We start from the raw sequence: 24,621 nt of genomic DNA on the forward strand, positions 1-24,621 counted from the left end.
ATCAGTTGGGAACAGAATGCTATGATGTTCTGGATTGAATAGTTACCCCCTCCTGAATTCATGTACATCCTGGAACCTCAGAATTGATGTTATTTGGTAAGAGGGTCAGGATGGTGTAATTAACTGACATCATACCAAAGTAGGGTGGGCCCTTAGTCCAGTATGACTGGTGTCCCTATAGAAAGAGACATGGACACACAGGGAGGACAACCATGTGACGACAGACGTAGAGGCTGGAGAGATATGTCTACATGCCCAGGAACACCAAGGACTGCTGGGGCCACCAGAAGTTGGCAGAGGCAAGGAAGGATTCTGCCCTAGAGCCTTCAGAAGGAGCACGGCCCTGCCAACATCGAGATTTTGGACTTGGCCTCCAGAACTCTGACAGAACAATTTTCTGTGGTTTTCAACCTTCCAGTCTGTGGTAATTTGTTACCTCAGAAACACGAAACTAATACACATACGGAGGAGACAATGACTAAGGGGAAGCAAACGGAACACCAAGACGGTTCTGTGTCCTTCACAATCCTCTCCTCCGCTTACCCCTCTCCAGCACCTTTTGGGCCTCCCTGACGGCACAGTCCTCCTGCTGTCGGTAGTATATCTGCACTGATGCAGCCTCCCGCCACTGGACCAGGACCTGAGGGGCAGATGAAGAACACAGAGGTGATCACAGCACATCCTGACTTGCTGGGGACACCCCAGCTCTGCTGGCAGCTCCTTGTGGAATGAAGCCAAATGGTGGTCATATGGCACTCACACACGATGCAGGAAGCACCCACTATCCACGCAGCCCACAGGCAACAGGACAGAGCCCCAGACCCCTCACAGGAAGCCCAGTATCTCAGGCGATGGGATATGTCTACCAGAAGGAGTTAAACCACATCACACCACAAAAAAGTAAAGTCGTTATGCAGGCTTTCATTCTGTTATTGTTAAATGGAATCTATACATTATATGCACTCTTTCACATGTGAGACACATGAAATCACGGTAACAAAACACTTCAGAAAGAAGTCAAGCAGCCAGGGGACACCTGGTGCCTACTCCCTGAACAGTCGCGAACTCGATTCCCCTCCAAAAAGCCCTCTTCCCTTCTGAGCCCTGAAGCCAAGCAGGGTCCTGACCCTCCTTTCAGGGCAGGGGACACAAATGTTGGCCTCGGAGCTTTCCTGAGAAAAACTGGGCCTTGACCAAACATAATCATCGCTCATCCATGGGAGGCTTCAGCGTTGTCAGGACCAGCCCCCCACCCCCGGCCTTCCCGCAGGTGAAGTGCTGTTGCTCAGGGCTCCCGAAAGACTGCCTGCTACTAAAACATCCCTGAGTCCAGGGACCACGTCAGTCATTTCATTTCTGCACAGATCCCACGTCTTATTCCCACGGCCACGTCCTCCCTTGCTTATCATGGGGGACCAGGCCCCATCATGTGGCACTTTGGGGATATTTCCCACTGATGGTGACCAATGACCTCACATTCCCGTGATGCTCTATGTTTTCCAGAAAGCCTCCATGGCCACAAAACCTGCAAGGCCGATAAGCAGGAGCGAGCACCCTCTTCTGACAGATGAGGAGATGGAGGTGCAGTGACTTACATGGCTTGTCCCAGTGGAAAATTCCACGTGTAGAAAATACTGGTTCTGATAAGAACTAGTTCACTCACACGTGTTGTATTTTTGTTTTACTAGATATTGGTTCATAACTCAGTAAAAATAAATAAATTTTAAAAACCCAGCTGCTCACACAGCTGTATGTGTGCAAGCTAGAGAGTTGTCCCATATCCTAGGTTCCTCATTCAGTTCCAATCTCTGGCACCACCCCCCATGCCACTTCCTCAGAGGAACACGGTCTCAAACCCTCCTGGTTGACCAGCTGGCTTCCCCATGCCTCACCTTGGAACACATGGTCCTTCTGTAGTGAGCACTTGCTCGAGACGTTTTCTTTGTTTCATCCACACGGGCCATGGTGTTCTCTCTCCAGCAACGTAACACATCCCTGCAGGTGCACAGAGCGGGGAGAGGGAGTGACACCAGTGTGGAGAAACAGTGCGAGGTTTCTGTGAATCATTCCTGGTTCTTCAGCCCACTCCCGAGTCAAGGACTCCCTATGCCCAAGACTACTGTTTCACTGACAGCCATGTTTATGTTGATGCAGACACTCAATACATGGCTGCTGAGAACCTGCTCTGAGCCAGGCATTGAGGGGGCACCAGGGACAGCGCGGTGAACAAGACCAACACCACGTCCTCATGCATTTATGTGCTACAGGGAATAAGAGCCAAACCGGGCAATGGTGACAACAGGCGGTTCATGCCTTGAAAAGAGAGGTGCAGAGAGAGGGAAGCTGGAGGAAGGCACTGGAACCTCAGCGTCTGTGCTGCTGCTGAGTTAGTTCAGGGAGTCCCTCTTTCTTATTCTGCTCTGTCTAAGGAGCTGGACGGGCACTTTACGGGACCCTGAAGGAGGGACGGAGGTGTTCAAACTCCACCGCCCACAGGCAGCCTAGAACAGCACGTACTGAACAAATACAGAAGAAGGAAAAGAAAGGGTAGAATGAGGGAGGCCTGCTGGGAAGGAGTGAGTTCAGAGCTTGGCTGAGCAGGAGCAGGAGGATGGGCTGAGGGAGCCAGAGCCAAGGCAGCAGAAGTGACCTTGAAGGGCGTGAGAGATGCTGATGGTCCTAGAGGCTGAGAGATGGCTCTGGAGAGTCAGTGAAAGGCCTGGAAAGCCAAGCAGGGAGGTGACTGACTAGGAACTGAGAGGCAAAGGGAGTTACTGCAGCTTCTGGAGAAGGAGAGGAGATGAAATGGTGCCTCGAAAAGCTGAATCCTGCAGGTCTGAAGCAGGGAAGGAAAAGTGCTCAGAGGAGCAAGACAAGCAGGAATCTTGCAGACAGCCAGGGGAGAGCTGCTTCCCAGAGGCCCTGCTCTGTACACAGAAGGGGTTCAAGACGTATGAGGTGAACCAGTGAATGGAATGCTTGCTGTGGAAAAGGTAGGCCCCACTATGAGCAGCATGGGGCAGCCAGGCCCATCCTCTGCTGGGCCCGGGTCCAGAGCCCCCAACCTGCCTGGGTCTGGAGTTAGTCCCCTGATCCTCAGGCTGGGCCCAGGAGACACAGGGACACTCACCGCAGCAGCTGCCTCCTGTGCTGGCTCTCCCTCACTGCCACCTCTTGTAGGATGCTCCGCACCTGGCTCTGGTACGTCTGCAGGAGACCAGAAGGACTGGAGGCCACCCCTGGGCCCACATCTCTCACTATTCCCAGGCAGGTCTCAGAGGTGCCTTCTCAACAGGGGCTGTGATGCCCAGAGCACTTACCACAGAGGGTGGGGAGAGGCCAAAAGCCTCGAGTCCCAAGGCCGGAGATCACCCAGACAACAGGGAGAGGACTGTCTCGCCAGGCCCTCACCTAATATGTCAAACCACCGGGCTCCTAGACAAGGGGCCACTAAGGCTGGCACCTCAGCCAGCACTTGGTTTCATTTTGACGAGCAGGGATCGAAGAACTTAGCCCCGAGGCTGCAAGACCTCTGCCCAGGGCACTTGCTCTGTGTGAGGCTTGTGGAATTACTCTGCTTTGAGAGGGGCAGGAAGAACAACGAAGGGAAACAAAGTCTCCAGAATCCCCCCCCACTGCAACGTAAGGAGAGATCTGGAAGGAAGCAGCAGCTCCTACCCCCCAGCTCTGCAGCGCCCTGTGCAGTAAGGTGCGCTGGCGATGCAGGTCGGCTCGCATCAGCTTCTGCCGCTCAGCACGCCGCAGGGCCAGGCACTGCGGACAGAGGAGAGGGCCGGGCTCTGAGGGCCATGGGGCCAAGGGGGCGGGCTCAGCTTTGCCTCCATCTTACACACAGTTTGGGTGAGTTCAGGTAAGGTACTTAACCTGGGAGCTCCAGCTCATCTATGTCTTAGGAGTTTGTGAGGATCAAATGGGGCAAGTGCCTGACTCGGGGCAATGCTCAAGCAGGGTTAGCTTAAAGGTCCTTTACCCTGAGCAGCAGGAGGTCTGTAAATGCCGAAACTGGGAATTCTAGATTCAGTGAGTCAGAAGAGAACAGCCTAGCACCTAAAGAACGAGGAATTCTGAGCCACTCATCTCAGAGACCAGGTAACAGTTCTTCATCTGCACCTGGCCTCTTCCCTACGCTGAGGCAGGTGGCTTCCGAGGGACTGTGGAGGAGCCCATATGTCCCTCTGAGTCATGCTGACATACCACTCCACCTGTCCACAAGCCACATGCAGTGGGGCCTGTGCCAGAGCCTTACCTCCCTCCACCTGTTCCAGGCCCAACGCAGGAGCCATGCCGAGTGGAACTCTGCAGCCAGCAGCCTGTCCACCTTCCTACAGGGAGACAGGTGGAGCTCAGCGCTGCGGCCCAGACCCAGCCAGGGTCCTCTCGATGGACGCTCCTTTGCAGTCCCTGGTCCCTGCCAAGTGGTTCTTAAATTTGAGGGGGAATAAGATCCTCTCTGAAGAGCTGCCAAAGTTTATATGTGCACTTCTCTCCCCCTAGAAAAGTGTACATATAACCAAAGTTTTGCAGACAACCTCACTAGGCTTCCAGTACCACTGAAGCATATTCATGTGCAGGTGACTGAGAAGGTTAAATGTGGCCAGAGTTGGAGAAGTGGGGAGATCCTCAGGGCACAAAGAGGATATGGAAAGGCACCAAAGCAGGACAGTGTCTGTAGTAGACATGTGGGCTGCCTGCCCTGCCCCCAAACCACGTGGTGTGGTAGAAACTGCCACAGCTTGCCCCCTGGCCACAGCTGCTGGTCCTGGGCGGTCAGCTATCCCAAAATGGGCCTCTCGGTCTCTTTCCTGGCCATGGTCACTTTGAATGGGCCCTAACCAGGAAGCAGGATGTAGCTGATGGGACAGGACTGCAGATCCACAGAGCATGTCTGTCCCCAGTTGAGTTCCTGACACTGGGAGCTCCATGAGGTACCCCAGGATCCCGTCACTACAGCCCTGGTTTTGCTTAGACTGTTTCAGGCTGAATTTCTGGAACTTAAAACCAGAGTTTAGTCTAACATGACCCTCCGGATGAGCACTCAGAGCTGCCAGTGCTGCTACTATGGTCAAAGCTGCCCTGAGAGGGGTAGAGCTTCTGAGGCAGAAGCAGCCACTCACTCTGCTCTGAGCCCTTGGGCACGCTCCCTCCAGACACAGAAAGCCTTCCTGAGCCGCCCACGGCGGTGGTGGACACAGGCCACTGCTTGCCACTGCTGTTCCTGGCAACATGCTGCTGCCTGCTGGTGCCACATGGACCAGGACCTTCGCAGAAGCTGCCGCTCTGCATGAAGGATGGCCTGCGGCAGGACGGGAGGGAGAGAATTCAATGTAGGAGGGGGTACAGAAGCCAGGGAATAAGCTACAGGCCACAAACAATGACCAAGGCAAAGGAAATGGATGTTCAGGAACCATCCTGGCCCAGAAGCCATCTGTAAATTCCACCGACAAGGGAAACAGATGCCCCAGACCCTGCTCCTGCCTCATGAGTCCTGGTCACAGGCAAGACGCCCTCCAGTGTGGGCCTGGGTGCTGAGCGATGTCCTGAGGGAGGGAGGCAGTGAATGCCAAGGCCTGAAACAGGGCCTCTATCCCAGGCATCTCCTCAGGGACAGCCACTTACCATTCTCTCTGCCAAGCGGTGTTCTCGATGCTGAAACATCTTCTGCCACCAAACAGCAAACACTCGCTTCTGTAATGTCTCCCTAAGAAAAACCCAAATGAAGAATAGGAAAGCACTTAAAATAAAACAACTACAAAAGAACAAGAAGTTCCAAATAGTTGGATTCTTCCTCATATACTGTGCCATTAAGAGGCGAATAAGCTTAGATGGGGAGAAAAGAAAGGAAAGTAGACAATACCCCCCAAAACCACCAACAACCCAACACTTTCTGTTATTTCTGGTGTCAGCCCTGCACTCACACAGTATGAAAGACAGACTTTGAGACCCTGGTTCTTCAACAGTTCCAGGTTGAACTACCAACAGTGCTCAGTGGTCATTCGTGAAAGCCCTTCCAGTCCATGCTGACCAGCTAGGCTGCTGCTGTATAGATCCCTGGGGGAAGTGATTAAAAACAGATGCCAGGCCCCCAAGGCTGACCGTGCAGGTCTGAGCTGGGTCCCAGGAAACAGTACTTAAAACAAGTGTTCCAGGTGAGGTCAACAGGGAGAGAGGCCTGGGAACCACTGCTCTGCCACCTCTGCCTAGGGCTACCTGCTCATCATGACGACATCAAAGGCTGCCAAAGCAGTGCTGGGACAACTGGTCAGCAGCCATCACGGGCTGTGTCGGCCACACCATGGGGTAAAATCTGTGAGGCAACTGTTTCCAGGACCCTGGGCAACAGGCAGTGCAGACTGTGATCCCCAAGAGAAGGGAAACGCCCCAGGTGAGCCCCTTGGCCACCTAGGCTTACTGCCTGGGGGCACTTTCTGGACACTGAGGGCGGGGGAAGGGAGTCCAAGCAAAGCATGACAGTCTCACTGAGCTGAGGCACAGACTGGAGTTCAAGACTGTAGGAAGGACTGTGTGGACACATGTGGCCTTCCTAAGCCTAAGCAGGTGGAGACCTCACCCCTCCCCACAGGCATGCTCACAGACACCCTGCACACTCCACAAGGGGATACCCAGAATTCTACGTGAGGCTGCCCCAGGTCCTCTGATGAGGCTGCACAGGCAGACTCTCTGAGGCCTAGCAGAGTGGCTGCTGCAGGGCTAAGAGCTGAACAGAGATACCAGCGGTTGGAGAGGGCTGGGAGATGGAGAGTCAGCCAGCCCAGTCAGAGTGGAGAGACCTCACTGAGAACCTCAGAACTCAGAAAGGCTAAGCTTGAGGAGTAAGAGCCATGCCCTAACACTGAAGAAAAAATTTAAGACAACGCAGACAGAGAAAGAAAAAAACCACACTTGACAAGATCCACAGGAACCACAAGAACAAAAAGGAACCATGGCTGGCCAGAAAAAAATGCAACACCTTTAAAGGAAAAAAAGCTGTCAACAGAAACAGTGATCCAAATGTTGGAATCAGCAAATGCTTAAAAACAGCTATTATAAATAAGTTTGAGCACCTAAATGAAAAGATGAACAAAATTAGTTAGCAGACAGGGAATCTTAGCAGAGAAATAGAAAAACTTAGCAAAGAAACTACAAAAAGAACCAAATGGTTTGGTGGTTCCTCAAAAACTTAAAGATAGCATTACCATTTGATCCAGTGAATCAACTCCTAGATATAAAACCAAAAGAATTAAAAGCAGGGACTCAAATAGATGTGTGTACACCTATGTTCACAACAGCATTATTCACAATAATCAAAAGGTGGAAACAACCCAAGTGTCCATCAACATATAGAGGATAAATAAATCGTGGTATATCTATACAATGTAATACTATCAAGCCATAAAAAGGAATGAAATTCTTATACATGCTACAACACAGATAAACCTTGAAAACACGATGCTAAGTGAAATAAGCCAGACACACAGGACAAATATTGTATGATTCCACTTATATGAGGTATATTGTTTAATGGGTACAGAGTTTCTGTTTGGGATGACGAGAAAGTCCTGGAAATAGATACTAGTGATGGATGAATGCTGTGAATGTACTTAATGCCACTGAACTGTGTACTTAAAAATGACTAAAATGGTAAGTTTTATGTTATGTAGGTTTTTCCATAATTTAAAAAAAAATGAGAATTCTAGAAGGGAAAAGTACCATATCTGAGATAGAAAAGTCATTGGATGGGCTACAAATTAGAACCTGCAGAAGAAAGATGACTGAACTTGAATCAGATCAATAGGAAGTATCCAATCTGAAAAACAGAGAGAAAAAGAATAGAAAAAAATTGAACAGTGCCACAGTGACCTGTGGGACAATATTAAATAGTCTAACATTTGTAATTTGAGTCTCAGCAGGAGAGAAGGGAGGATATGAGGCAGAGAAATTATTTGAAGAAAACACAATAAAAGATTTCCCAAATTTGGTCAGGATAGGGCAGGACACCTCAGATCCAAGAAGCTCAGTGAATCCCAAACAGGATAAACACAAGAAAACGACACCTTAAATATATCATACTGTAACTGCTGAAAACCAAAGGTTAATAGGAACAACTTAGAAGCAACGGAAGAGGGACAGATTACATCTAGGAGAACCACAATACAAATGATGGGTGACTTTATATCAGAAATAATGGAGGTCAGAAGACAATGGAACAATGTCTTAAAAACATGTGGGAGTGAGGGGGTGGAGAAATCAAGTCATTGTTCTATATCCAGGAAAAGGTCCTTTAAAAATGAAAGTGAGAGTGAAATAACCATAAACAAAAGCTGAGATAATTCATCCCCAGTTGACCTGTACTTTAAAAACACCAGAGGATCTTCTTCAGGCTGAAAGGAAATGACATGGATGAAAACTCAAAACAAAGAACACCAGATATGGAAAATATGTGGGTAAAAACAAAGGACTATATTTTTTCTTAATTTTTTGAAAAGAATTGTGATTGTTTAAAGCAAAGTGACACTGTATTGGGTAAAAAGTATGTATTATAAACACAAAATATATGACAATAAATACCATTAAGGATGGAGGGGAAAGGGATTTTATAGGTTTTATGTTCTTACATTTAACATGAAGTATACAATAGTAATTCTAAATAGAACTGTAATAAGTTAATGATGAATACTGTAATCCCTAGAACCACATTTAAAAAATACAAAAGGTACAGAGTTAAAAAGTCAATGCAGGAAATAAAATGTAATATCAAAAATTTTAAATGAACACTAAACAAGGCAGAAAAGGAGGGACAGAGAACTTTTAAACAGATGTAGACTTCAGCCCAACCATGTCAACAATTACATTAAATATAAAGGAACCACACACTTTAATTAAAAGGCAGAGATTGTCACATGGGATAAAAAATTAAGACACAACTACATGTTGTTTACAGGAGACATGCTTTATTAGTATAAAGACACAAATAAACTAAAAGTAAAAGAGTAGGAAAGGTAAACCACACAAATGGTAAATATAAAAAAGCTAGTGAGGATTTATTAATATAAATCAAAGTAGACTTTGAGGAAAGAAATACTACCAAAAATAAAGAGGTTCATTTCAAAATGATAAAGGGGCAGTTCATGAGGAAGACATAACAATCCTAACTGCACATGCATCAAATAACAGCTTCCAAACATGAAATGAAACGGACAGTATTACCAGGAGAAATAGAAAAGTCCACGATCATAGTTTGAGATTTTTGACACTCATCTCTAGTAATTGATAGAACAAATAGACAAACAAAAAATCTGTAGGGATAAAGAAAATTTGAAGATGACTATCGACCAGCTTGACATAGAACACTACACCCAACAACTGTAGTATAAACATTCTTTTAAAGTGCATGTGGAATATTCACCAAAATAGACCCTATATACTGGGCCATAAAATGTGTCAATGCATTTCAAAAACTGAAGTTATACAAAGTATGTTCTCTAGCTACAATGGAATTAAGTTAGAAATTAAAAACAATAATAACTCAAGAAAATTCCTAAATATCTGGACATTAAATAGCACATTTCTAAATAAACCATAGGTCAAGGAATAAATCACAAGGGAAATTAGAATATATTTTTAATTGAATGATAAGAAAAATACAACATATCAGAATTTGTGGGATAAAGCTAAAGCAGAGGGAAACCTTATAGCATAAAATGCTTATATCAGAAGAGAGAGATTTAAAATCGACAATCTAACAAAAAAATTCATGCTCTGTGCTTTCACCTTAAGAAGGCAAAAAAAAAAGGAAGGCAAATTAAATCCAAAGTAAGTAGAAAGAACAAAATAAAGAGCTAAAATCAAATAAATAAAAATAAACCATAAGAAAATTAGCAAAGCAAAAGTTGGCTTTTTAAAAACACTGATAAATTCCTAGGAAGACTGATCAAGAAAAGAAGAGAAAAAACACAAATTGCCAAAATCAGGAATGGAAGAAGTCATGTCATCACAGATTCTACGGTCATTAACAGAATAATAAAGCACTTTTATGAACAGTTTTATGCCAATATATTTGACACCTTGGATAGAATGAAAAATTCCTTGAAAAACAGTTTACCAAAACTGACAAGAAAAGAAACTCTTAGTAGTTATATATCTACTTACAAAATTAAATCTGTAATCAAAAACCTTTCCATAAAGAAAGTTCTAGGCCCAGACAATTTCACTAGAAAATTCTATCAAAAATTTAAAGAAGGGGGTAGAGGTGGGCACAAAGGGTGAAGGGGTGCCTATATGGTGACTGACACACAACTACATACAACTGAAATATCACCATGTTGTAAACTACCATAACCTCAATAAAAACAAAAAACCTACTTTAGAACATTTAGAAAATACAAAGTAAAAAAATATAACTCCTATGCAAACCTATACCCAGAAAAAAAAAATTTAAAGAAATAATACCAATCTTACAAAGTCTTTCAGAAAATAAAGACAAAACATTACAAGAAAACTACAGACCAACATCCCTCATGAAAATACCTGTAAAATTTTTTTAACAAAACACTAACATATCAAAATCAATAATATGTAAAAAGGGCAATACATCACAACCAAGTGGAGTTTATCTCAGGATTATGAGGTTGATTTAATATTTGAAAATCAGGAAAACCACATGATCATCTCATAAATGCAGAAAAAGCATTAGGCAAAATTTAACCATCATTCATAATAAAAACTCCCAATAAACTAAGAATAGAAGGGAACAATCTCAATCTAATAAAGGGCATCTTGAAAAGTAACAAACTCAATGGTGAAATACTGAGTGCTTTTGTTTTCCCGCTAAGACTAGGGAAAAGTCAAGTATTACCAGCTCATCACTTCTGTTCAATACTTTATTGGACATCCTGGCCTGTACAATAAGGACAAAAAAGCATACAGACTAGAAGGGATAAAGTTGTCCTTATTTGCATATGACATGATTATTTACACAGACAACTCTATGCAATTAAAAAAAAAGAAAGAAAAGAAGGGAGAGAAGGAGAAAGAAACTACTAAAACTAATAACTATTTACAAAGGTCACGGAACACAAGGTATCAACTGCATTTCTATATACTAGGACAAACAACTGGAGAATGAATTTAAAAAATAATTCCATTTACAATAGCATAAAAAAATAAGATATTGGGGCCGGCCCAGTGGCGCAGCAGTTAAGTTTGCACGTTCCGCTTCTCGGTGGCCCGGGGTTCGCCGGTTCGGATCCCAGGTGCAGACATGACACCGCTTGGCAAAAGACATGCTGCGGTAGGCGTTCCATGTACAAAATAGAGGAAGATGGGCATGGATGTTAGCTCAGGGCTAGTCTTCCTCAGCAAAAAGAGGAAGATTGGCAGTAGTTAGCTCAGGGCTAATATTCCTCAAAAAAATAAAAAAGACATTTAGGACTTTAACAAAATACATACTAAACTTCTACACCAAGTTACAAAAAACAGCTGAAAAAATTAAAGAAAACCTACGTAAATGGTAAGGTGTCCCATGCCCATTTATTGGAAATTTCAATATGGTTAAGATGCCCTATCTACCCTAAATTGATCTGTACAGATTTAGTGCAATCCCAAACAACATCCCAGGAAGAAGAAAGCTGAAGGACTCACTACGGATTTCAAAACTTACTATAAAGACACAGTAATTGAGGTAGATGGTAATGAACAAGGATAAACAAATAGAGAAGTGGAACAGAAGAGAAAGTCCAGAAATAGATACAAACTTATATGACCAATTGATTTTCAACAAAAGTGCCAAGGCAATTCAACGGGGTAATGAAAAGTCTTTTCAACAAATGGGGCTGGAAAAACATGATAAACAGATTTAAAAAAAAAACAAAAAAACTTTGACTCTTATCTCACACTATACACAGAAAAAAATTCAAGATCATCACAGACCTAAACATAAATGCTAAAACTATAAAGCTTCCAGAGAAAATGTAGGAAAGTATCTTTTGAGATCTTGGAGTAGGCAACAATTTCTTACAGAGAACCCAAAAATCACTAATTACAAAAGAAAAAAATGATGAATTGGACTGTATCACAATTAAACACTCTGCTCCTCAAAAAATGATGTTAATTCATTTCAATATAGATAACCACCTACTTTGTTCTCAATAAAAAAAAATACTGTTAGAAAATGAAAAGGCAAGCCACATACTGGAAGGAAATATTTTCAATACATATATCTGAGAAAGGACTTGTATCCAGAATATATAAAGAACTTCTACAAATCAATAACAATAAAAGACACATAACCCAATTTTTTAAAAAGGTATGAAAAGAAGAACAGATACTTCACAAGAGAAGATATACAAATGGTCAATGAGGACATGATAAAGGTTGAAAGTGTCAAGACCTGCCTGGTATTCAAAGAATGAAAATCAGCTTAGACTGAAAAGAGTAAAAGCAGCCCTACCATTCATCAGATTGGAAGGACAGACAGATAAAGCCAGCTGCAAGGAAACATTGTTTCTCCCAAGTCCACATGGCAGTTGTAAAATGCCACAAGGACCCCCTCTTTGGCTTCCTTACCAATGATACCCAGACAAGCTTTGCTGTTTTCCTTTATTCCTGAAGATACCCACAACAGTACTCCCTAGTGTATCCCTACTTCTCCTCATCTTGCCTCAGAAATAGCAACCAATCCAAAACTGATCCCTGTTTCTCTTTGACTCTCCTCAGAATCCTTCAGTGGGAATCCAAACCTTACAAATTCCTTTCCTTCAGGTGGAGCAGCATTTCAGAGTTCCTCTCTGGAACTCCCTCCTTCAGAGCAATCAATCTGACCTGATAAAACTATAGGCGTTTGTTCCTGGCTGACTGGGCTTTAACAAGATGCTCAATACCATTAGTCATCAGAGAAATGAGACAGCACTCCACATCCACCAGGAGGGCTACATTAGAAAGACTGTCAAAAGCAAATGCTGGCGAAGATGTGGAGCAACCAGAATTCTCGTGTTGGCTGGTGGAAGTATAAAATGCTGTGAACAGCTATAACATTAAGGATATGGCCACCCTATGATCCAGAAATCTACTGGTAGGTATCTACCAAAGAGAAATGAGAACAGATTCCACCAAAACAAATGCTCATAGCAGCTTTATCCATAATGGCCTCAAATTTAATGGAAACAACTTATATGTTAAAATGGATCAAAATATTGCCTTATATTTATACAAGTAGTCAAATAAAAGACTGAACTATTGAGACATGTGACAACATGGCTGAATCTCAAAAACATTATGCTGAACTTTAAAAGAAGCCAGACATAAGAGGGGACATACTGTATGATCCTAATATATGAAGTTCAAAAACATGCAAAAGTAACCCAGGATGACAGAAATCAGAACAGTGGTTACCTATGGAAGGTGGGAACTGACTGGAAGGGGGCATAAAGGAACTTTCTGGGGTGATGGAAACGTTCTACATCTTGACTGGGGTGTTGATTATCCAGGTATATAATTTGTGAAAACTCATCAGTTTACTTAACATCTGTGCCTTGCACTGTATATAAATTTTAGCTCAATTAAAAAAAAAAAGACAAACCAATCTTGTTGCATTCTCAGTATAATATTTCACTGATGGATTAATAAACTACCATTTTTAGTCATAATTCATCAGATTCCACCATAGATTCTGTCCGTATTCTCAAGACATTAAAAAAAAAAAACAAAAAAACCTGGGCCAGCCTGGTGGGGAGTGGTTAAGTTCGCACAATCTGCTTCGGCGGCCGGGGGCTTGCAGGTTCGGATCCCAGGCGGGCACCTAGCACCACTCATCAAGCCACGCTGTGTCATCATCCCATATAAAATAAAGGAAGATTGTTACAGATGTTAGCCCAGTGACAATCTTCCTCAAGCAAAAAGAGGAAGACTGGCAACAGATGTTAGCTTAAGGACAAGCCTCTCACACACACACAGAAAAAACCTAAGAATTACGGAGAAATAGAATATACATATTTATTTGGAACTTTGATTTGCTAAACTCCAAACCAAATCTATGAATGTTAATTTACCGTAAGCGTCACAAATCAATTCCAGGGGTTAAGGGGATAGCTAATATTTTGTGCTGGATACTTAGCTTGTATTTTACATAGATTATCCCACTTACTTTCCATGACAACCCTCATGGTAAGGACTATTACCAAATCATCTCCATCCTACATTTGAGGAAACAGGCTCAGAGAGACTGAGTGGCTTGCCCAGGGTCACAGAGCTGGCAAGTGACAAAGCAAGGGTCTGAACTTGGGCCCATCCAGCTTCTGAATCCAGGCTCTCAATCACTCTGCTCCCTTGTGAACCAGGAAGGCAGGGACCTGAGAAACTAAGTTTTCTAAAAAGATACAACTAAACCAAAATGAGATCCAGATCAGGCCTTCGCCGTCCTTCAAGCCTCCTGGCTGCTCCTTGTCTCCAATTCACCCTCTACCCTTTCGTCTCAAGAGTGATAGCTGTAAAATCAGGCCTGCTCCCCAACAAGAATTTTTTTAGAAGCTCCTCTTGACTATTTTGAAGGTACCCTCAACTTTTGGTCCTCACGGCAGGCCAAAATACAAAAAAGCAATAGAATCAATCATGACTTGACTTGTAAAGAGAACAAAGTGGGTGTGAGCGTGTTTTAAACAGTGAAGCCACTTTTTGAATGAATGGCTTCTCTTTCTGCAGGAGAAGGGACAGAGGTGAGTGCTGTCCGCTTCTCAGCCTCCATTCCTCGTGGCTGACCCCTAAAAACATCTCCTCGGACTTTGTGCTGAGGAGCCCTGGAGCTCTGGCTGATGCCCTCAGACTAGCATTCAGAGTCCACCCAAGTCAAGATCACTGCGACTTCTCCCATGAGTGTCCCTCCCTCTCATCTAGCTGTCCTAAGGTGATGGACACCGTACTCAGGGCAATCTCCAAAACAGTCACTGTCCTAGTCGCATGTGCCTGTGCAAACAACTGTCCATCATCTATCTGAAGGATTGGGCAAATCCCTCGGTCTGGCCTTCCTCGTCCTGCCCACTCCCACCCTCCATCTCCTGTCCCTCAGTTCTCAACAAGCCTCCCCCAGGTACTTCCCTCAGCATTAGCTCCGAGTTCTAGAACTTGAGGCTGACATAATTGAGGACGCATGGGTCTATTTTCTTGTATTGTTCTTCAATTGTTTTTTGTCTATCAGTCTTATCTCCTCACAAAGATTTAACAGTTCCTACAAAGTCATCAGAAAGATCTTCCTCCTGATCTAGTAGAAAGTCCTTAGGCTTTGGAATCAGGGAGATCTGAATTTAAATCCTGGCTCTGCTACTTCTGGTTGTGTTGCATCGGGAGTCATTTATCATTCTGAACCTGTTCTCTCAGGACTGCTGTGAGAAGGAAGTAATTAATGAAGATGATGACGCCATAAGCGAATGAGCTTATAGAGCTGTTTCCTTTCTTTCATCACATCATGCCCACCACAGGGGCAGACACACAGTTAGCGATTAATAATTTCATCACATTCCACCAACACGTAGCAAGGACCTGCTATGGGCAAGTTTGACCCTGTGTGAGCTAAAAAGATGTAGCTCTGCTCCTTGCCTGTCCTAATTTTGTTGACGACTATAATTTCAAGACTTCAAAAAGCCAGCTCTAGCAGGAACCAAGCGTTTCAGGGAAATCACACTCAAGAATGCCTGCCAAGGCGATGCAAGGTCCAACCACGCTCTGGTCCAGAAAGCTAATGAATGGGCAGCTTTAATGGAGTTCACAGTGGCTTGTAATGAGGGAAGGGGCATAAAAGCCAGGCTGTTTCAAAAGCACTAGCAATAAAGATGGACAAAAGTTTTCCCAGGGGGAAATAATGGCTGTCTTTTCCTGCCAGATGAAATCAACAAGCCCACATTATTGAAAAACCAGGAAGAACCAGGGCCTATGGGGCTGGGAGGCTGAAAAGCAAAGCAAATGGCTGTGCAGGCAACAGAGTTAGACTGAAGACTCCCGCCCCAGGCAGACAGGAGCTGCACAGCATACCTGTGAAAGCGTGCTGCTCTTGCATTGAGGACACCTTTCTGCTGGTGCTGTTGCCAGAGTCTTCTCCAGGCCTGGAAGGCTGCAGGCAGGGCTCTCTGCTGGAAGTGACCGTCAGCTCTGGCCTGCAACAGCTAGAGTAAAACAATGAATGATCTTTATTTGTAATTTACATTAAAAAAAATGACCTTTCAGGGTCATACTTTCGAGGGAGGGTTGCTTCCTACAAAAAATTGAGAAAAAAGATTAACATCAATATTTTTAATGTTTTCCAATGTGACAGGTAAAAAATTTTCACTCTAATTAAAAGTGGGCTAAGCATCTTCATATACAGGCATACAGAGATATTGCAGATTTGGTTCCAGATCCCCCGCAATAAGGCAAGTCACATGAATTTCTTGGTTTCCCAGTGCATATAAAAATTATGTTTACTATACTGTAGTCTATTAAGTGTGAAATAGCATGTCTAAAAAAATAATGTATATACCTTAATTAAAAAATATTTTATTGCTAAAAAATGCTAACCCATCATCTGAGCCTTCAGCCTTTTTGCTGGTGGAGGGTCCTGACTCAATGCTGAGGGCTGCTGACTGATCAGGGTGGTGGTTGCTGAAGGCTAGGGTGGCTGTGGCAATTTCTTAAAATAAGACAACAATGCTGTTTGCCACATCGACTGACTTCCTCTCACAAACAATTTCTCCGTAGAATGTGATTTGACAGCCTCTGACTCACAACAGAACTTCTCTCAAAATTAGAGTCAATCCTCTCAAACCCTGCCACTGCTTTATCACCTAAGTTTATGTAATATTCTAAATCCTTTGTTGTCATTTCAACAATCTTCACAGCATCCTCATCAGGAGTAGATTTCATCTCAAGAAACCACTTTCTTTGCTCACCCATAAAAAGCCACTCATCATCCGTTAAAATTTTATCACGAGATGGCAGCAATTCAGTCACATCTTCAGGCTCCACTTCTAATTCTATTTCTCTTGCTATTTTCACAACTGCAGTTACTTCCTCCACTGAAGTCCTGAACCCCTCAAAGTCATCCATGAGGGTTGGAATCAACTTCTTCCAAACTCCTCTTACTGTTGATATTTTGGCTTCTTCCCATGAATCATGAATGTTCTCCATGGCATCTAGAATGGTGACTCCTTTCCAGAAGGTTTTCAATTTGCTTTGCCCAGATCCATCAGAAGAATCACTATCTATGGCAGTTATAGCATTACAAAATTTTTTCTTAAATAATAAGATTTGAAAGTCGAAATTACCCCTTAATCTACAAGCTGCAGAATGGATGTTGTGGTAGCAGGCATGAAAACAACATTAGTCTCATTATCCATCTCCGTCAGAGCTCTTGGGTGACCAGAGCATTGTCAATGAGCAGTAATATTTTGAAAGTAATCTTTTTTTCTGAGCACTAGGTCTCAACAGTGGGTTTAAAATATTCAGAAAACCATGTTGTAAACAGATGTGCTGTCATCCAGCCTTCGTTGTTCCATTTATAGAGCACAGGCAGAGTAGATTTAGCATAATTCTTAAGGGCCCTTGGACTTTCAGAATGGCAAATGAGCCCTGGCTGCAACTTTAAGTCACCAGCTGCATCAGCCCCTAACAGGAGAGTCAGCCTATCCTTTGAAGCCTTGAAGACAGGCATTGAATTCTCTCCAGCTACCAAAATCCTAGATGGCATCTTCTTCCAATATAAAGCTGTTTCATCTACACTGAAAATCTGTTTAGTGCAGCCACCTTCACTAATGATCTCAGCTGGATCTTCTGGAGAACTTGCTGCAGCTTCTACATCAGCACTTTATGCTTCACCCTGCACTTTTATGTTATGGACACAACTTCTTTCCTTAAACCTCATGAACCAGTCTCTGCTGGCTTCAAACTTTTCTTCCACAGCTTCCTCACCTCTCTCAGTGTCATAGAATTGAAGAGAGTTAGGGCCTTGCTCTGGATTAGGCTCTGGCTTAAGGGAATGTTGTGGCTGGTCTGACCTTCCATCCAGACCACTAAAACTTTCTCCATATCAGCAATAAGGCTGTTCCACTTTCTTATCATTCATCTGTTCCCTGGAATAGCACGTTTAATTTCCTTCAAGAACTTTTCCTTTGCATTCACAGCTTGGCTAACTATTTGGCACAAGAGGCTTAGCTTTCAGCCTATCTCGGCTGTCCACATGCCTTCCTCACTAAGCTTAATCATTTCTAGCTTTTGATTAAAAGTGAGAGACGTGTGACTCTTCCTTTCACCTGAACACTTAGATGCCATTAGGATTATTAATTGGCCTAATTTCAATACTGCTGTGTCTCAGGGAATAGGGAGGCCACGGTGGCGGGGGTGGGGAACGGTTTGTTGGTTGGTGGAGCAGTTAGAACACACACAACATTTATCGATTAAGTCCACTGTCTTATGGGGGCATGGTTCATGGAGCCCCCAAAAAATTACAATAGTAACTGATTGTAGTTAAAGACCATTGTCAAAGACCAATGATCACAGATCACCATAACAAATAATAACAAAAGTTTGAAATATTGCAAGAATTACCAGAAAGTGACAGAGACACGAATTGAGCAAATGCTGTTGGAAAAATGGCACTGATAGACTTGTTCAATGCAGAGTTGCCACAAACTTTCAATTTGTAAAAAAATGGAATTGTCTGCGAAGCACAATAAAATGCAGTGTGCCTGTGTGTATATTTGTATGTATATGTCTGTGTACGTGTATATATATCTAAACTTTTTTCCAACGGTCTAAATGTTCAGACCCATTGCCTGTTTCACTATCTGACTGTCAGCATTTCACTCAGGGATATATATGGGCTTTTTGAACCTTGAGAAATTTGCTAGTCCTCTGTCATGTGTGTTATCAATATTGTTCCCACCCTGACGGATCTTTTGATTTTGCTTATAATGTTTACTTGTAATACAGATTCTTTAGATTTTTACGTAATTATAAAAGGCCACTAATATTTCACTGATATATCACTAGAAAGACAGACAACTGACATAAGAATACATATGCCTTCATGATCCAAAACTTCGGAGGGAAAAGCATCTATGTATGTGTGGTGGTTTTTAAAACGGGACGGCAAATTCTTTGATCCTCCTTCACTGAGAAGTGGCCTATGTCCCTTACTCTTGAATCTGGGTGGGTCAGTGACTGCTTTGACCAATAGAGTATGGTGAAAGGGACACTATGTGACTTCCAAGGCTACATCATAAAGGGCATACAGCTTCTGTCTTGTTCATCGGAACACTCATTTTTGGAGCCCTGAGCTGCAAGAGAGGAAGTCTGACTATCCTGAGGCCGCCATGCTGTGAGGTAGTCCAAGCCTCTTGGAGAGGCCACATGTAGCTGCTCTGGTTAACAGTCCCAATTTAGCCCAGTCTTCGAGTCATTCCAGCACAGGAACCAGACAAGTGAGTGAAGAAACTTCTAGACAATTCCAACCCCCTGCCATTAGAACCTTCCCAGCTGAGGCCCCAGTAACCATGGAGGAGAGACCAGCCATCCTTGCTATATCCTGTCTCAATCTGTGACCCAGAGAATCCTTAAGCATAATAAATGGTGGCTGTTTTAAGCCGTTTTAAGCCACAGAGTTTGGGGTGATTTTTTTACATAGCAAAAGATAACTGAACAGTATGCATATGTGTGTGTGAATGTGAATACATTGGTACACACACTCCTACCCACAAGGAGGAAGAAAGATACCAGGTTTACTCACCAAATGTTATCTTAAGAGGCAAGATTATGGGTGTTTTTATTCTTTAAGTCTTCCTACACTTCCTAAATTTTCTATAATGTCTATATATTGCTTATGGGCATTTTCAAATGTAAATAAAAATGGAAGCAATAGTATAATGAATCCCCATGAACTTATCATCCAGCTTCAACGATTAGCAAACATTTTGCCATTCTTTATACATCACTTTTTTTAAAAAAAGAAACCAACGATAAGTAATATTTTTATTTCTCCCTAAAATAGAAAGAACTGATGTGCTCCTTGGATATCTAAACCAAGATATTACATTCAGACTGTCAGCTAAAGATTTAGAAAAACCCAACAACATGGGGCTGGCCTGGTGACATACTGGTTGGGTTCGGATGGTCCGCTTCAGTGGCCTGGCATTTGTGGGTTCAGATGCCGGGCGCAGACCTACACATCACTCATCAAGCTGTGCTGTGATGGTGTCCCACATACAAAAACAAAAAAATAGAGGATGATTGGCACAGATGTTAGCTCAGCAATAGTCCTTCTCATGCAAAAAGGGAAGATTGGCAACAGATCTTAGCTCAGGGTCAATATTCCTCATCAAAAGAAAAGGAAGAAGAAAAAAAAATCTAACAACAACTAAGCAAAGCTTTTACTATTTGTCAGACCTTCTACCACACAGGCCATGCTGGAATAGTGTGAGAGATAAGAACACTGACCCCTGACCTTCTGCCAAGGCTGGGTCCCAGTGTCAGGAACTCTCTTTTTACAAGAAGGAACTAAAAGAGACCCTCAGCTGCTTTCCCACTGTGAATACACACAACCTTTTGACCTTGGCATTCACATTCTTTTTCTAAAAGCTCGCTCTACATTCTCTTGAGATTGCATTAAATGACCTTAAGAGACCCAGTGGCCATGTCCTTTTAGAAACAGCCACATAACCCCAAAGGATGTCAAAGAAGTCAGCAATTCTAAGCATTTTCTAGATGTGGAAGGCCAGGGTGACACAAAAACAAGACATGCCTTGGGTTAATACCACCCAAACTCCAAGAACTGAGATGATCCTCGGGAGAAACTCTGAAGCAATCAACGGCAGTGCATTTGATGGTTCGTTCACTTACTTCTTCGCACCTACCTTTTGCCAACACTGCGCTGGGCTAAGAAGAAAGAGATAGGCTGTACCTGCAAGGAGCTCACAGCCTGGCAGGGAGAGCAGCCAGTAAACAACCATGTGATGAACCTTTTGATAAAGATATAGGGGCAGGGCAAGGGGAAGAGATAACACCTGGGCTGAAAGGTTATGAGGAACAGAGAACTGCAGGTACAGTGAGAAGCAGGAGAGCACAGAGGACACTCAGGGAAGGACTGACTGGCAGTTTAATGGGCCAGAGTGCAGTTGTGAAGGAACGGAGAGAGTGGTAACAGGAAAGGGTAGGGAAACAGACAAGGACCAGCTCCCACAGGAGTTTGTATGCCTCTCTAAAATATATGGATTCTATCCCAAAACTATGAGGGATCACGCAAAATCTTTAGATTCACGTGTTAGCCTCTAGCAGCAGATGGAGGTAGGGGTGGAGAGGCCAGCACAAAAATAACTAGGAGAAGTTTGGTCTGTGCCTTCACAGCAGATGAAGGAATGGGAGTTATGCCGACTTTCCAACATCACTCGAGGGACTGGGGGAAATACCTTTGAGCTTTTTACAGCACCCTCTCTTCCAAATCAGAACCTTTCCAAAGCAAATGGATCGAAGAATGTAAGCCAGCAGAGCTGTCTGCTATGAAGTACTCCATACCTGCTTGTATTGCCTCTTCTGAGTACACTGTAACCACAACTTGATACACTTGCATAGCAATGTTATTCTGAAATAAAACACAGAACACTAAGGTACTGTCTTCAGGTTTCAGAGGTTTTTTCAATTTTTTTTTTTGTTTTTAAGGCAGGTAATTTCGGGTGTAGTTACACCTTAGGCGTTAAAGGCACCCCACTGGTTCACTTATTTCATTCTGGAAGAAAGGGAAATAAGAATCTGATATCTAACATGAAATCTGTCAACCCTTGATTTTGGACTATGGTTTGCTCAAAAATTCTGACAACTGGGGCTGGCCCCGTGGCTGACTGGTTAAGTTCGTGCGCTCCGCTGCAGGAGGCCCAGTGTTTCGTTGGTTCGAATCCTGGGCGCGGACATGGCACTGCTCATCAAACCACGCTGAGGCAGCGTCCCACATGCCACAACTAGAAGGACCCACAACAAAGAATATACAACTATGTAATGGGGGGCTTTGGCGAGAAAAAGGAAAAAAAAATAAAATCTTAAAAAAAAAAAAATTCTGACAACTTTCTTGTAAATCTAATTAGACCACCAAGCACAGTGTCTCTGGAACTTAGGAAATATGTATGAAATTCCTCAAATATCCTTCTGATTTTATGGCCAAACTCTGCGCTTATGACCACCTGGATCTGTGACATGCTCCTTTCACACAGTGATTTGGAGAGTGAGAACCACATTCAGCTTTGTAAACCAAGTTTTAGAATAATGATATATCTTGATAACTCCAAAACGAGTCAGTTAAATATTGGGATTCTCAGTGAGCCACTAAGAAATGCTCCAAAATTGGACTCATAACTATGCAAAGTTGATTATACTATTGAGGAGGGGGTATACTGAACATTTCTGGCAGCAAGACAGTGAATAGTGGTTACCTCTGAAGAGTAAGACTAAGGGGTCAGAGGGAGGGATCCAGGCAGCTTTTATTTTTCACTTTATAACTTCTTTCCTATACATTCTGAGTTTTCCTCATGGACAAGTGGTGCTTTTATTTATTTACCTGAAGATTAACTCTAAAACACTGAGGACACCCTCTGCACCCTTGAGACCAAACCATAAATATTCACCTGGCCTGAGCCTTCTCTTTAACACTTTCGATGCATACATTTTAAGACATGAACAATGCTAAAGCCTGAAGGACTGAGGCAGTGAGCTAACACGCACATATTTAAGACTATGGTGGCCAAGAACTAGTACAAACATCCTCATTCTACCTCTCATCTCATCAGCCAAAAGAAAAATGCAAGCTCAAGAACCTCTGGTTTACAGAAGGGCCTTTATGAATCAGCCCCAATAACGCATGGAAGGGCAAATGATCACTCCTGGAGAACAGTGAGTTGATCACAACGTGTCCCTGGAGAGCTCGAGGAGAAGGCCAGAGTCCCTACCTGTAGTGGTCCCAGGCAGCACGCAGCAAGGGGAGCTGCTCTCTTTCCTCCCTCTGCTCAATCCGAGACTGCCAGAGGTTCCAGAACCTGTGCAGCAGCTGAAGCAAAACAGGAAGAACACGACAGTTTATGAAGGCAAAAGGTAAAACGATCTTTCTTAACCTGTTAGCAAATCCTTACTCCAAAAGACTGTAAGCTCCCCTAAAGCAGGAATTACCTTAGTTTGGACCACCCGATATATAACAGGCTTGCAAAATAATTATGGCTAAGCTATATGGAAGCCAGCCCTGGTGGTCTAGTGGTTAAGATTCAGTGCCCTCATCGCGACAGCCCAGGTTCATTTCCCGGTCAGGGAACCACACCATCTGTCTGTCGGTTGCCATACTGTAGTGGCTGCCTGTTGCTGTGATGCTGAAAGCTCTGCCACCAGTACTTCAAATACCAGCAGTCACCCACGGTGGACAGATTTCAGCAGAGCTTCCAGATTAAACAGATTAGGAAGAAGGATCTGGCCGTGAAAACCCTACGAATAGCAGCAGAGCACTGTCTGATACGGCACTGAAAGATGAGAGGATGGCACAAAAAGACCGGGCACGGTTCCACTCTGCTGTACACAGGGTCACTAGGAATCGGAATCGATCTGACGGTACTAATGACAAAGATATATGGAGCTATTCTGGGCCAATATAATGGCAAAAAGATGGATCTTTCAGTCTATGGAAATCAGAATGAAGAAGCTATTTCTAATCTGGGCCTCATGGAAGACAATGCCATTTTAGAAATTAAAACGGATCTTATCACACATTATTGTCTATGAAGCAGTCTTGCCAAAAAATGTTTCACTTCAATCTAATCAAGCCCTTAGATCTAACTTCTAGTTTATAGGAGCTACATAGAAAAAATGAAAATCAAATGTCATTGAAAGGAAACAAAACAGATAAATCATGAATACAGAACATTGTACAAAATAACTGGCCTTCCTTTCCAAAAGTCAATGACATTTTTAAAAAAGTGTACATTACGCTGAGTGAAATAAGCCAGTCACCAAAGGGCAAATACTGTAAATATGAGGTACCTAATGGTGGTTGTCAGGGCCTTGGGGGGAAGGAGAATGGGGAGGTACTGTTTAATGGGTAGAGTTTCAGTTTTGCAAGGTGAAAAAAGTTCTGGAGAAGTGATGGTTGCACAACAACGTGAAGGTACTTAATGTCACTGAATTGTATCCCTAAAAATGGTTAAGATGATAAATTTTGTTATGTGTATTTTATCACAATTAAAAGATAAACATGTTAAACAAAAGAAGTGGGGAGTGGGGAGATTGTTACAAAGAGTCGTAAGAGACAACCAAACGTACTGAGCAGTCAATCCTTAAGTGAATCCTGATTTTAAAAAAACAGCTATAAAACCATTTTGGGGGCAACTGTGGAAATTTAACTACGGGCTGCGTATTGGATAAAATTAAGGAATTACACGGTTCATTTTGTTGGGGATGATAATGATACTGTGGTTATGTAAGAAAATGTTCTTATTTTTGGGTGACATGCTGATATGTTTAGGTGTAAAGTGTCATGATGTCTATAATTTACTTTGAAATAATTCAACAACAAAAAAAGAAGTGAACATTAACAATTATTGAATATAGATGAAATGTACATCG

At 43.3% G+C, this 24,621-nt stretch overlaps 1 protein-coding gene across 24 annotated transcripts in view; it reads right to left on the reverse strand.

Annotated features, from left to right (window-relative positions):
* SFI1 (SFI1 centrin binding protein) overlaps nt 1–24,621 on the reverse strand; it is a 90,184-nt gene that overhangs the window by 8,241 nt on the left and 57,322 nt on the right. For 17 of the 24 annotated variants that reach the window (XM_070628441.1, XM_070628438.1, XM_070628457.1 and 14 more), the window contains 10 exons: nt 22,965–23,062; nt 21,544–21,610; nt 16,036–16,166; nt 5,638–5,719; nt 5,136–5,314; nt 4,268–4,343; nt 3,679–3,774; nt 3,131–3,207; nt 1,893–1,995; nt 544–640 (listed from right to left, as the gene is read on the reverse strand). In XM_070628441.1, coding sequence (XP_070484542.1) covers nt 544–640; nt 1,893–1,995; nt 3,131–3,207; nt 3,679–3,774; nt 4,268–4,343; nt 5,136–5,314; nt 5,638–5,719; nt 16,036–16,166; nt 21,544–21,610; nt 22,965–23,062 — 1,006 coding nt within the window. The remainder of the gene's footprint in view (nt 1–543; nt 641–1,892; nt 1,996–3,130; nt 3,208–3,678; nt 3,775–4,267; nt 4,344–5,135; nt 5,315–5,637; nt 5,720–16,035; nt 16,167–21,543; nt 21,611–22,964; nt 23,063–24,621) is intronic. The other 7 variants (XM_070628444.1, XM_070628446.1, XM_070628452.1 and 4 more) reach the window with 2 other exon arrangements.

This window comes from Equus przewalskii, chromosome 7 (assembly GCF_037783145.1).
Source record: "Equus przewalskii isolate Varuska chromosome 7, EquPr2, whole genome shotgun sequence".
In the NCBI taxonomy this organism is placed as follows: Eukaryota; Metazoa; Chordata; class Mammalia; order Perissodactyla; family Equidae; genus Equus; species Equus przewalskii.